We start from the raw sequence: 11,975 nt of genomic DNA on the forward strand, positions 1-11,975 counted from the left end.
CCTTGTGTTCTGTTCGAAAAAAGTTCCTAGTGATATGTTCGGGTCACATACGACCCGGACCGAAAACACTTCATTTGAAGTGCTTATGTTTGGTCAATTTGAAAACTTTTTTCACTTGGAAAGTAGTCTGAACATTTCTGCACACAATGATATGAAAATTGAAATGAAAAAATTAATCCTTATTGCTTTATTTTGCACGTAAATGTGCCGCCCCCCCCGTTTTTGTGATTTTTTTTCAATTTATGGATAGTTTTGCTTGCAAAATCCATTCTATTTTACTAAAGTTGGTGTGGGATTGGTAGCTTGAACATTACTGCACACAATGATATGAAAATTGAACTGAAAAAATTAATCCTTATTGGTTTATTTTGCACATAAATGTGCCTCCCCCCCGTTTTTGTGAAATAGTCTTTACTTTATGGATAGTTTTGCTAGCAGAATGCATTCTATTTTGCTAAAGTTGGTGTGGGATTTGTAGCTTGAACATTTCTGAACATAATGATATGAAAATTGAACTGGAAAAATTGATGCATATTGGTTTATTTTGCATATAAATTTATTTCAATTTATATAAAAATTATGCTGTTAATTTCAAACTTACATACTTTTTTTTAGTAAAATGGATTTCTTTCATAAAATTAGTTATCTGGCTACAATGTGGTTGATTTTCAAAAGGATATTCCAAATATTTATAGACAAATATGTATAAACAGTGACAATAATGGCACACAGCAAGGCCGGGGGGTGGCCCTTTTGTGGCAAAAATAAACCAATAAGAACCATTTTTTTCAGTTCATTTATATTTTTCTCATGTTCAGAAATGTTCAATTTAGTATATCAAACCTTTTGGGGGGAAATTCCTCAGGGATTTGTAGCCTTAAAAAATATAAATTGACACGAAATTCAGAAAGGATGGGGGGAGGGGCTTTTTGATCAAAATAAAAATATAAGTCTCAATTTTTCCAGTTCAATTTTCATATCATTATGTTCATAAATGTTCAAACTAGTTTTCCAGTTGAAAAAGTTTTCAAAAAGATTAAATTCAAGTACCTAAAAAAAATATTTTTGGTCCTGTCATATACGAACAGAAACAGATTTGAAGTTATGATATTTTTTTGCCCAGAAAACAATTAGCCACCACCCCAAAAATATTTTTTGATGACCAGCATTGTTAAATTGAGTAAATGAATGCCTAAGATTTTAAAGAATATTTCGGATTTGGAGCATAAAAAAATAAAAAGTGAAAATGATTGCAAGCAGCCGAGGGGGGGGGAGGCCTTATTTCTGATGTTAAAAAACCAGTAAGAATCATTTTTTTCAGTTCCTTTATATTTTTCTTATATTCAGAAATGTTCAAGCTACCAATCCCACACCAACTCCAGTAAAATAGAATGGATTTTGCAAGCAAAACTATCCATAAATTGAAAAAAAATCACAAAAACGGGGGGGGGGCGGCACATTTATGTGCAAAATAAACCAATAAGGATTAATTTTTTCATTTCAATTTTCATATCATTGTGTGCAGAAATGTTCAGACTACTTTCCAAGTGAAAAAAGTTTTCAAATTGACCAAACATAAGCACTTCAAATGAAGTGTTTTCAGTCCGGGTCGTATGTGACCCGAACATAACATTAGGAACTTTTTTTGCCCAGCAAAAACTAAGCCCCCCACCCCCCCAAAAAAATTCTCATAGAGAGAACCCCTGAAATGATGAAAAGTCATGAAATTTCAAGTTTCAGATATGCAGGGAAAATTTTTTACAGGGACTCAAACTTGGCTTCGGGTCACATACGACCCGAACAGAACAGCAACAAAACAGACATATTAAAACACAGAAATATTTAAAAAAATACACATATCCGGGATGATTTACATCCCAATTTTCGTCAGAAACACATACTGAGTTATATATATTTTTACATCAAATTGAAAACATTTCAGTCTATGTTCACTGTAAATACTGTACATTTTTATGTAAGAGAAAATAAAGAAGAAAAGAAACATTTTAGAGAAGAACTTGAAAAAGAATAGAAAAAACCTTCAAAAAAGGGAGAAAATCTGGTTTCCAATTTTGAAAAAAGAGATGAACATATTAATTATTAATCTTTTAAACCTTGCATTCTATTTCACTTATTTGACTGTTTCTTTGTTTAAACCAATTGTAAAATTTATCCCAAATTCTATAATAATCAGTTTCTTCTTTCCCATTTAGTTTTTTGGTTAGCATATCCATTTCAGCACATTCCAATTTTTTTTAAATAATCATTTCTTTTTTTGGAATGTCCTCGCTTTTCCATAGTTGAGCGTATGTTATTCTAGCCACTGTTAAAATATGTGTAACCAAGTATCTGTCTTCTTTTTTATATGATTTATTAAAAATCCCTAATAAAAAGAATTCTGTTTTTTTCTCTATTTTTTCTTTTAAAATTTCTATTAACCATTCCGCTATAGTTTTCCGATAGGTTTTGGCTTTAATACACGTCCACCATGAATGATAGAAAGACCCTTTTTCTTTTTTACATTTCCAGCACAGCGGCGATACATTTCAAAACATTTTTGAAATTCTCTTCGGTGCTAGATGCCAACGGTAGAACATCTTACATTGGTTTTTTTTAAATGCATTTGACTTGGTAATTTGCCAGTTAACGGACCACATTTTCCCCATTTATGTAAATGAATTGAATACCCCAAAATTTTCCCCCAACAGATCATATTTTCTTTGACTATCTCCACCTCCATTTCATAATTGATTAAAAATTTATAAATTTTGCAGATTAATTTTGTGTCTGTGCCCGTAATTATCTTATCTAGATCACTCTTCCCCACTTGAAAGCAACATTCCAACTTGTCTTTTTGATATGCATCTTGCATCTTAAGTATATCCACCAGGTCTCCCTTTTTCTTCTAATTCTTCTTTTGATTTTAACATGTTCTTTCAATAACTCTTTATATCTTATAGAATTATCTAAATGTATTAGATTAGGATGTTATTTAGTTTCAATTGGAGAGACCCATTCAGGTATTTTTCGGTAGTGGTGTTTCTTTATATCCTGCCATATTTGTATTAGTGTGTTCTTAAGTATGTGTTTTTTAAAATATGCATGTGTTTTGTATTTTCCGTACCATACATAAGTGTGCCATCACAAAAGTAGATCATATCCTTCTAAAGTTAGTGTTCTCTTATTTTATAGAGTAATCCAATCTTTAATCCAGGATAGCCCTGTGGCATAGTAATATAATTTCCAATTTGGTAGGCCTAATCCTCCCCCCCCTTTTTTACATCTTGTAATGGTTTTAATTTTATTCTTGGTTTTTTTACCTAACCAAATGAATTTAGAAATTATCCTAGTTAATTCTGTGAAAAATTTCCTTCCTGGATTAATCAGGATCATTTGGAATAGATAAAGTAATCTGGGTAAGACACTCATTTTTACAGCATGTATTCTTCCTAGTAAAGATAATTGTAGGTCCTTCCAACTCTGTAGCTCTTTTCTTATTTGATCTATTAACTTATTATAATTACCGTATTTTCCGGCGTATAAGACGACTGGGCGTATAATACGACCCCCTAACTTTTCCAGTTAAAATATAGAATTTGAGATATACTCGCCGTATAAGACTACCCCTCTTCTGTACATCATAGACCTGACTGAGTCTAGGTCTATGATGTACTTGCATTGAGAAAAAAATCATTTCTGAACATGATAACACAATATTTTAATTACTAATGATGAAGATCTTATTGTTAAAATTATGAATGAATTATTTAGAGAGAGAGAGCCAAGTGGGAGCACTCTTCTGTCTATCTCTCCATATGTCTCTGTCTATCTGTCTTGTCTGCCTCTCATATTTCTCCTCACCACAATTAAGTTTATTATTATAACTCATCATAATTTGTCAACACAAAAAGGTGAACCTGGCTATTTTTCTTTCTCCTACCATCTATTCTGCAGGTATCTTTCAGTCTAACATGCAGCATGCTGACACCTATGTGAGAATCTATTATGGAATGAGAATCTGTATGTGATATCATGATATGGCAATCCAAACAGCCCATCCATTTTTTCCTCTTTCCGCACTTTCTGTCTTTATCCTCTTGCAATGTCACTTAAACAGATTTTAACTTGTCGGGTTTAATTAGTGACCCTGCCAATTTTCAGTACTGTGCAGTGTGCTATGATACAGAGCAGGGTGAATAATATGACCTCAGCTTTTAAAGTTATTTTAAAATGTTGCCTAAGAAATATGGAAAGATGATTCTTTTTGGAGGAAAAGTACATTTTCAATGGTTAAACATAAGAACAAATACAAACAGGCAGAAATAAATGCATCCAGTTTAACATTCAATTTTGCAACCACTAATAATGTTGGTCAAGTAGGTACAAAAATACCTGGGGAAATGATCAAAGTCTGGGAAATGGGTCCCTTGTCAGTTAAAAGGAGTGCTGATTTACCACCTGCTAGAGCAGTGATTTTCAACCTTTTTTGAGCCGCAGCACATTTTTTACATTTACAAAATCCTGGGGCACACCACCAACCAAAATTACACAAATCTAATAAATAAATAAATACATACATACATACACACACACACACACACACACACACACACACACACACATAAATAACCCCCTCATATATACAATCCCATGTAACATCCCCTTATAAATACAGTCAATCATCAATCATCCCTCCTCAAATTTATACCACTGTCTCATTTCTGGGTTATTCTCCTGTCTTTCCCCCTTTTCTCTCTCATGTTTCTCATTTCTCTCTCTTCCTCCCTTTTTCCCTCATTCCTTCTCCCTCTCACTTCTCCTCTTTTTCCATCCCTGTCTCTCTCCCCCCCTTACGTGTGTGTGTATACACACTCGAACCATTTCCAAAACCAGTTGAGGGCTGGGGTTTTTTTCTCTTTTATTCTTTTCAAACACAGGTGTGGGCTGGGGGGGGTGTTTCTTATTATTTGGGTGCTTTTTACCATATGCTTCAAGAATCACCTCTCTCCCTCTCTCTTGTTCTCTCTCTCTCTTGTTCTCTCTTATTTTCTTTCTGAGGCTCCTCCCACAACGGTGGCTACAGCGGCGCTGGCGATCCGGCCGCTACCCGCTCCGAGCGCTGTGGGAACGCCCACCCCTCTCACAGTCCGGTCCCGGGATGACAGTAAAGGGGCTGCTTCCCATCCTCCTTCTCAGAAGGTTTCCTTCTGAGCAAGCTGGCAGGAGGATGGGAAGCAGCCCCTTTACTGTCAGCCCGGGACCGGACTGTGAGAGGGGTGGGCGTTCCCACACCGCTCGGAGCGGCTAGCGGCCGCATCGCCAGTGCCGTTGCAGCCACCGCTAATGTAAAGGGGCTGCTTCCCGGCGGCAGGAACTGCGGGGGGTAGCAGGCGTACGCTCCGGCTAACAAGCTCTTGCTGCAGCTATCCGCCGCTTCTTTCTTCTCCGCCTCGCCTCCGCTATTCCCGCCGCCGCCTTTGCTCTCCCCGCCGGGCAAGAGGCAAAGGCGGCGGCGGGAGTAGCGGAGGCAAGGCGGAGAACAAAGAAGCGGCGGATAGCTGTGGCAAGGGCTCGTTACGCCGGCTACCCCCCACAGTTCCTGCCGCCGGGAGTGGCGCTCCACCCCAGCAAAGCCGGCGGCGGGAGTGGCGTCGTCCAGCAATAGCAGCGCTTCGATGAAGCCGGCGAGGGAGCTCCGGAATCGGTTGGCGCTCGCCCGACGCCTTGTTTTTTTATTTCCCCCTTTGGTTTCTCTTCAGAGGCGGGAGTTCGGGAGGCAAGGGAGCGCTCGAGGAGACAGCGTCTTGCGGCATCGCCTCCCGTTGGGTTTATGACGAAGGGACGCTCAGCAACTTCTTTTTCCTTTCGGCGCCATAGCCACCCGCAGTCCCCGGAGCCGGCGGGTTGAGGCAAAGGGCTGCGTTTCCCTTCCCTCCCTCCCTCCTGCCCCCGTCCTGAATGGAAGCCCCGCTCGGCCAAGCAGCCCGGGATCTCCGCCGCTTGCAAACCGGGCGGGCGGAGCGGACCCGCGCTCACTTTCGGCTCCGGGGACTGCGGATGGCTATGGCGCCGAAAGGAAAAAGAAGTTGCTGAGCGATGCCGCAAGACGCTGTCTCCTCGAGCGCTCCCTTGCCTCCTGAACTCCCGCCTGTGAAAAGAAACCAAAGGGGGAAATAAAAAAACAAGGCGTCGGGCGAGCGCCAACCGATTCCGGAGCTCCCTCGCCGGCTTCATCAACGCGCTGCTGTTGCTGCTGTCACTGCCGCCTGAGGCGGCGGCACTCGAATCTGGCGTGGTGGAAAATCTTTGCCTGCCTCCAGATTTTCCACCACGCCAGATTCGAGTGCCGCCGCCTCAGGCGGCAGCGACAGCAGCAACAGCAGCGCTTTTTCCTTTCGGCGCCATAGCCACCTGCAGTCCCCGGAGCCGAAAGTGAGCGCGGGTCCGCTCCCCCCCCTCAATCCCGCTCCCGGCCTCCTCCCGCCCGCGGCTGTGGAATGGGCGCAGTATCCGGCCTATAAGACGACCCCCCACTTTGGAAAAGATTTTCAGGGGTTAAAAAGTCGTCTTATACGCCGGAAAATACGGTATCTTCTTTTAGTGTTGTGCATTTTGCTGATATCTAAACTCCCAAGTATTTTACTTTTCATACTGTTTTCATATCTGATATTTGTTCCAATTGACATTTCTACTGCAGTTTTTAGTTAGAATCTTTGTTTTGTTTTTATTAATTTTTAATCCTGCAATCTTTCCATATTCTTCTATTTGATGTATTAATTTTGGGATGGTTTTCGTGGGTTCTTCTGTTATAAAAACCACATTGTCAGCAAAAACCTATAATTTGTAACTTTCTTTCCTAATTTGTATTTCTTTAATTTCTTTATCTTCTCGAATTTTTATTAAGAGCACTTCTAATGTTAAAATGAACAGGAAGGGAGATAGGGGGCATCCCTGTCTTATCCCTTTCTCAATTTCAAATCTGTCTATTTGTTCTCCGTTGATTAATATTCATGCATTTTGTTTGTAATATATAGAATTAATTAATTTCACAAATTTCGGGCCAAATTTCATTTTTTCTAATTGTATCTTAATAAATCTCCAGTTCACATTATTGAACGCTTTTTCTGCATCAAGAAAAACCAATGCCACCTGCTTTCCTGGGTTGTTTTCATAGTATTTGAGTGTATTGATTATTGTTCTCAAATTAGCTGTTCCAGGGGAAGGAGGGATCGCTGCTTATTAGCATCTTGTGTGACCGAAACCTGGCTGGGCCTGGAGGGAGGAGTTCCTCTCTCTGAAATTTGCCCAGCTGGGTTTCTGGGAATGGCACCAACCTCGACCCCAGGGAAGGGGGGAAGGAGTGGTTATTATAGCCAGGGAAAGTCTTGGCCTGCGTAGGCTCATTGCTCCAGAAGTTGCGGGTTGCGAGTCCCTCCTGGTGAAGTTGGACTTAGGGGTTCAGGTTGGCTTGTTACTCACATACCTGCCTCCCAGCTGCATGTCAACAGTCCTGCCTGTGCTACTCGAGAAGGTGGCCAGGTTGGCGGTGGAGTTCCCCGGACTTATCATCCTGGGGGACTTCAATCTGCCATCGCTCGGCGGTTCCTCTGGACTGGCAGAGGAGTTCATGGCCACCATGACAGCCATGGACCTGACTCAAGTAGTTCAGGGTCCGACTCACGAGGGTGGACACGCACCCGATATGATATTCCACTCTGAGCAATTGAGTAATGATCTGAGATTAAGGGGCTTAGAAGTGTTGCCTTTGTCGTGGTCAGATCATTTCCTACTGCGGCTTAACTTCCTGGCTCCAATCCTTCCCCGCAGGGAGGCGGAACCAATTAGGAGGTTCCGCCCCAGACGCCTGATGGATCCAGAAGGTTTCCAGATGGTGCTTGGGGTTATTCCAGATACACTCGTCCACAGTTCGGCAGAGTCTCTTGCTGAGGCCTGGAACAAGGCTGCAGTGGAGGCTCTTGACCGGATTGCGCCATTGCGACCTCTCCGCGGCACTAGACCCCATAGAGCTCCATGGTTCAACGAGGAGCTCCGGGTGTTGAAGCGCCAGAAGAGACGTCTGGAGAAGCGATGGAGGAAGAGTAAGTCCGAATCCGATCGAACACTTGTAAGAGCTCATATTAAGACTTACAAAGTGGCGCTCAAGGCGGCAAGATGCGTGTATCATGCCGCCTTGATTGCATCAGCGGAATCCCGCCCGGCCGCTCTGTTTAGGGTAACCCGCTCCCTTCTTAATCAGAGGGGAGTTGGGGAGCCCTTGCAGAGTAGTGCCGAGGATTTTAACACGTTTTTCGCTGATAAAATTGCTCGGATCAGAGCGGACCTCGACTCCAATTGTAAAACAGAGTCGACTGACAATGAGTCAGTCGAGGTGACTGGGGCTAAACGTCTTTGTCCATCTGTCTGGGAGGAGTTTGACTTGGCGACACCTGATGAAGTGGACAAGGCCATTGGAGCTGTGAGTTCCGCCACCTGTTTACTGGATCCGTGTCCCTCTTGGCTGGTTTCGGCCAGTCGAGGGGTGACACGGAGCTGGGTCCAGGAGATTGTCAACGCCTCCTTGGGGAGGGGGTCCTTTCCGCCCCTTTATAAGGAGGCACTTGTGCGCCCCCTCCTCAAGAAGCCTTCCCTGGACCCAGCCGTGCTTAATAACTACCGTCCAGTTTCCAACCTTCCCTTCATGGGGAAGGTTGTTGAGAAGATGGTGGCACTTCAACTCCAGTGGTCCTTGGAAGAAGCCAATTATCTAGGTCCTCAACAGTCTGGATTCAGGCCCGGCTACAGCACGGAAACTGCTTTGGTCACATTGATGGATGATCTCTGGCAGGCCTGGGACAGGGGCCTGTCCTCTGTCCTGGTGCTCCTTGACCTCTCAGCGGCTTTCGATACCATTGACCATGGTATCCTTCTGCGCTGGCTGGAGGGGTTGGGAGTGGGAGGCACTGTTCTTCAGTGGTTCTCCTCCTACCTCTCTGGTCGGTTGCAGTCGGTGTTAGTGGGGGGTCAAAGGTCAACCTCTAGGTCTCTCCCTTGTGGGGTGCCTCAGGGGTCGGTCCTCTCCCCCCTGCTATTTAATATCTACATGAAACCGCTGGGTGAGATCATCCAAGGGCATGGGGTGAGGTATCATCAATATGCCGATGATACCCAGCTTTATATCTCCACCCCATGTCCAGTCAACAAAGCAGTGGAAGTGATGTGCCGGTGCCTGGAGGCTGTTGGGGCCTGGATGGGTGTCAACAAACTCAAACTCAACCCAGACAAGACGGAGTAGCTGTGGGTTTTGCGTCCCAAGGACAATTCTATCTGTCCGTCCATTACCCTGGGGGGGGGGAATTATTGACCCCCTCAGAGAGGGTCCGCAACTTGGGCATCCTCCTCGATCCACAGCTCACATTAGAGAAACACCTTTCAGCTGTGGCGAGGGGGGCGTTTGCCCAGGTTCGCCTGGTGCACCAGTTGCGGCCCTATTTGGACCGGGAGTCATTGCTCACAGTCACTCATGCCCTTTTCTTTCTTTAAGATTTTGCTTTCTTTTCTTTTCTTTAAGATATTTGCTTTCTTTTCTTTTCTTTAAGATATTTGCTTTCTGGGTCTATTTGAAGATTTGTTTCTATTTGATTTAATTCTTACCAACACTTTGAATTGTGTCTGCAAACCAACAGGCAACCAATGCAGTCCGCAGAGTGTTGGAGAAACATGGCCATGTGTAGGAAGGCCCATGACCACTTACGCGGCTGCATTTGGTAATGGTCCTTTAACGGGCAATATTCTGGAAAAGTATCATGGGAGGGGCAGTTCAGTTGCAAACACATAATCATATTTCCTTCAGTTGCAGTAATATGCTCTCCATGTTTGTTTTTCAAGAAAGAATAAGATAGCAACCACATGCACAGTACCGGAAACCTGAATTTGGCACATCCTTGGAAGAAAAAAAATTAAGAAGAAAAAAAATCTAAAAAAAAATTCAAAGAAAGAGAAGAAAACAAGATGGTGACAGCATGCACAGTGCTGCAGAGTCAGATTCTGCACACCCTAAGAAAAATAAATAAATAAATAAATTCAAAAAAATATGTTTAAAAAAGATGTTGGTGCCCAAGGATGGGCACCGACGAAACTGGTTCATTGATTTTAGCATGAAGTCACCAGCGGTTCACTATCAGGTCAGGCGAACTGGTCCAAACCAGGATAAACCCACCTCTGATGGGAAGGACAGTTAAATTGCAAAAACATAATCATATTTTCTTCAAATTCCTATGAATGGCCTCACATGTTCACAATGTACAGTAGAGATGCTAAAGTAAGTGATGCTTTTTCAGTTCTGTTTATTTCCATAATGGTCCTTTTTAACTGTTTAAATTTCAGAAAAGTATCATGTGGAGGAAAGTTCCATTGCAAGCACACAATCATATTTTTTTCAAATCCTACAAAATGCTCTCCATGTTTGCTTTGAAAAACAATTTAAATATTTTGGACTCTCCTCTGCAGGCTTGGTGGAGAGATCAACAATGAATCTACCATGAGGCCTCTTACAGAGGTATTGAGGGAAAACCAGAGATTGAGAAACTTATCTTTGTCCTTCAAGAACCCAGACGAGAGAGCAATGGAAGTTTTTTGTGAGGGCCTGAAACACCCACAATGTACAATAGAGACTCTAGAGTAAGTGATGCATTTTCATTTTTGTTTCATTGCCATAATGGTCCTTTTTGACTGTTGAATTATCATGGAAGGGACAGTTCAGTTGCAAACATATAATCATATTTCCTTCAATTGCTATGAAATACCTTCCATATTTGCATTGAAAAAGAACATACCTTGCTGGTGGTTCATTTCCTCTCCTGCCACCCAGAAATGCAAGTTGAGTGACAAAAATTCTGGTGGAAAAAGCTGAAAACAAGATGGTGACCATATGCACAGTGATAGAAACCTGACTTCTGCACATGCTCAAAATGACAAATAAATAAAATTAAAATAAAAAATAAAAAATAGAAAAAGATGGTGGTGTCCACAGACTGGCATCGACCTAATTGATTCTATTATGTCATAGTGACATCACCACCAGGTCACTACCAGTTCCAATGATCCAGTCCAAACAGGGGGAATCCACCACTGATGGGAGGGACAGTTCAATTGCAAACAAATACTGTAATAATATTTCCTTCAATTCCTCCCATATTTGCTTTGAAAAGCAATTTAATTTTTCTCAATTGTTCTGCAGGCTTGATGGAGAGATTGCCAAGGAATCCACCATGAGGCATCTAACAGAAGTATTCAGGGAAAACCAAACATTGAGAGAGTTATTTTTGTCCCTCAAGAACCCAGACGAGAGAGCAATGAAAGTGCTGTGTGAGGGACTGAAACATCCCCAATGTCCAATAGAAAGGCTAGTGTAAGTGATACTTTGTCATTACAGTTTGACCAGGTCTATCTATCTATCTATCTATCTATCTATCTATCTATCTATCTATCTATCTATCTATCTTTTGGAGTCTTCTCTTCAGGCTAGATGGACAGATCACATCAGGGGTAGGTTCTAACTTACCTTTCTGCTGGTTCGTTTCCTGCCATGCCTTGTGGGTGCCAAGGTGCAGTGACAAAAAATCCTGGAAAAATGAAAACAAGATGGTGACCACATGCACAGTGCTGGAATCCCAGCTCCCCCACATGCTCAGAATAAAATAAATAAATAAATAAAATAAATTTTAAAAATCAAAAAATAAGAAAACTTTTTTAAAATTGGCAGAGCCCATAGACTGGCATCGACCTAACCAGTTCCATGATGTCATAGTTACATCACCAGAAGGTCACTACCAGGAGGAATCCACATCTGATGGGAGGGACAATTCAATTGCAAACAAATAATAATATTTCCTTCAATTCTTATGAAATGCCTTCCATGTTTGCTTTGAAACACAATAATTTTCAACTGTTCTCTGCAGGCTTGATGGAGAGATCGC

The 11,975-nt window shown here is 42.1% G+C and overlaps 1 protein-coding gene across 1 annotated transcript in view; it reads left to right on the plus strand.

The window, feature by feature from the left end:
* LOC139163582 (NACHT, LRR and PYD domains-containing protein 12-like) overlaps positions 1 to 11,975 on the plus strand; it is a 113,488-nt gene that overhangs the window by 69,501 nt on the left and 32,012 nt on the right. The window contains exons 9-11 of the mRNA XM_070744478.1: positions 10,507 to 10,677; positions 11,237 to 11,407; positions 11,958 to 11,975. The exon at positions 11,958 to 11,975 is cut by the window's right edge and continues 153 nt beyond it. Coding sequence (XP_070600579.1) covers positions 10,507 to 10,677; positions 11,237 to 11,407; positions 11,958 to 11,975 — 360 coding nt within the window. The remainder of the gene's footprint in view (positions 1 to 10,506; positions 10,678 to 11,236; positions 11,408 to 11,957) is intronic.

Source organism: Erythrolamprus reginae, chromosome 1, assembly GCF_031021105.1.
Source record: "Erythrolamprus reginae isolate rEryReg1 chromosome 1, rEryReg1.hap1, whole genome shotgun sequence".
In the NCBI taxonomy this organism is placed as follows: domain Eukaryota; kingdom Metazoa; phylum Chordata; class Lepidosauria; order Squamata; family Dipsadidae; genus Erythrolamprus; species Erythrolamprus reginae.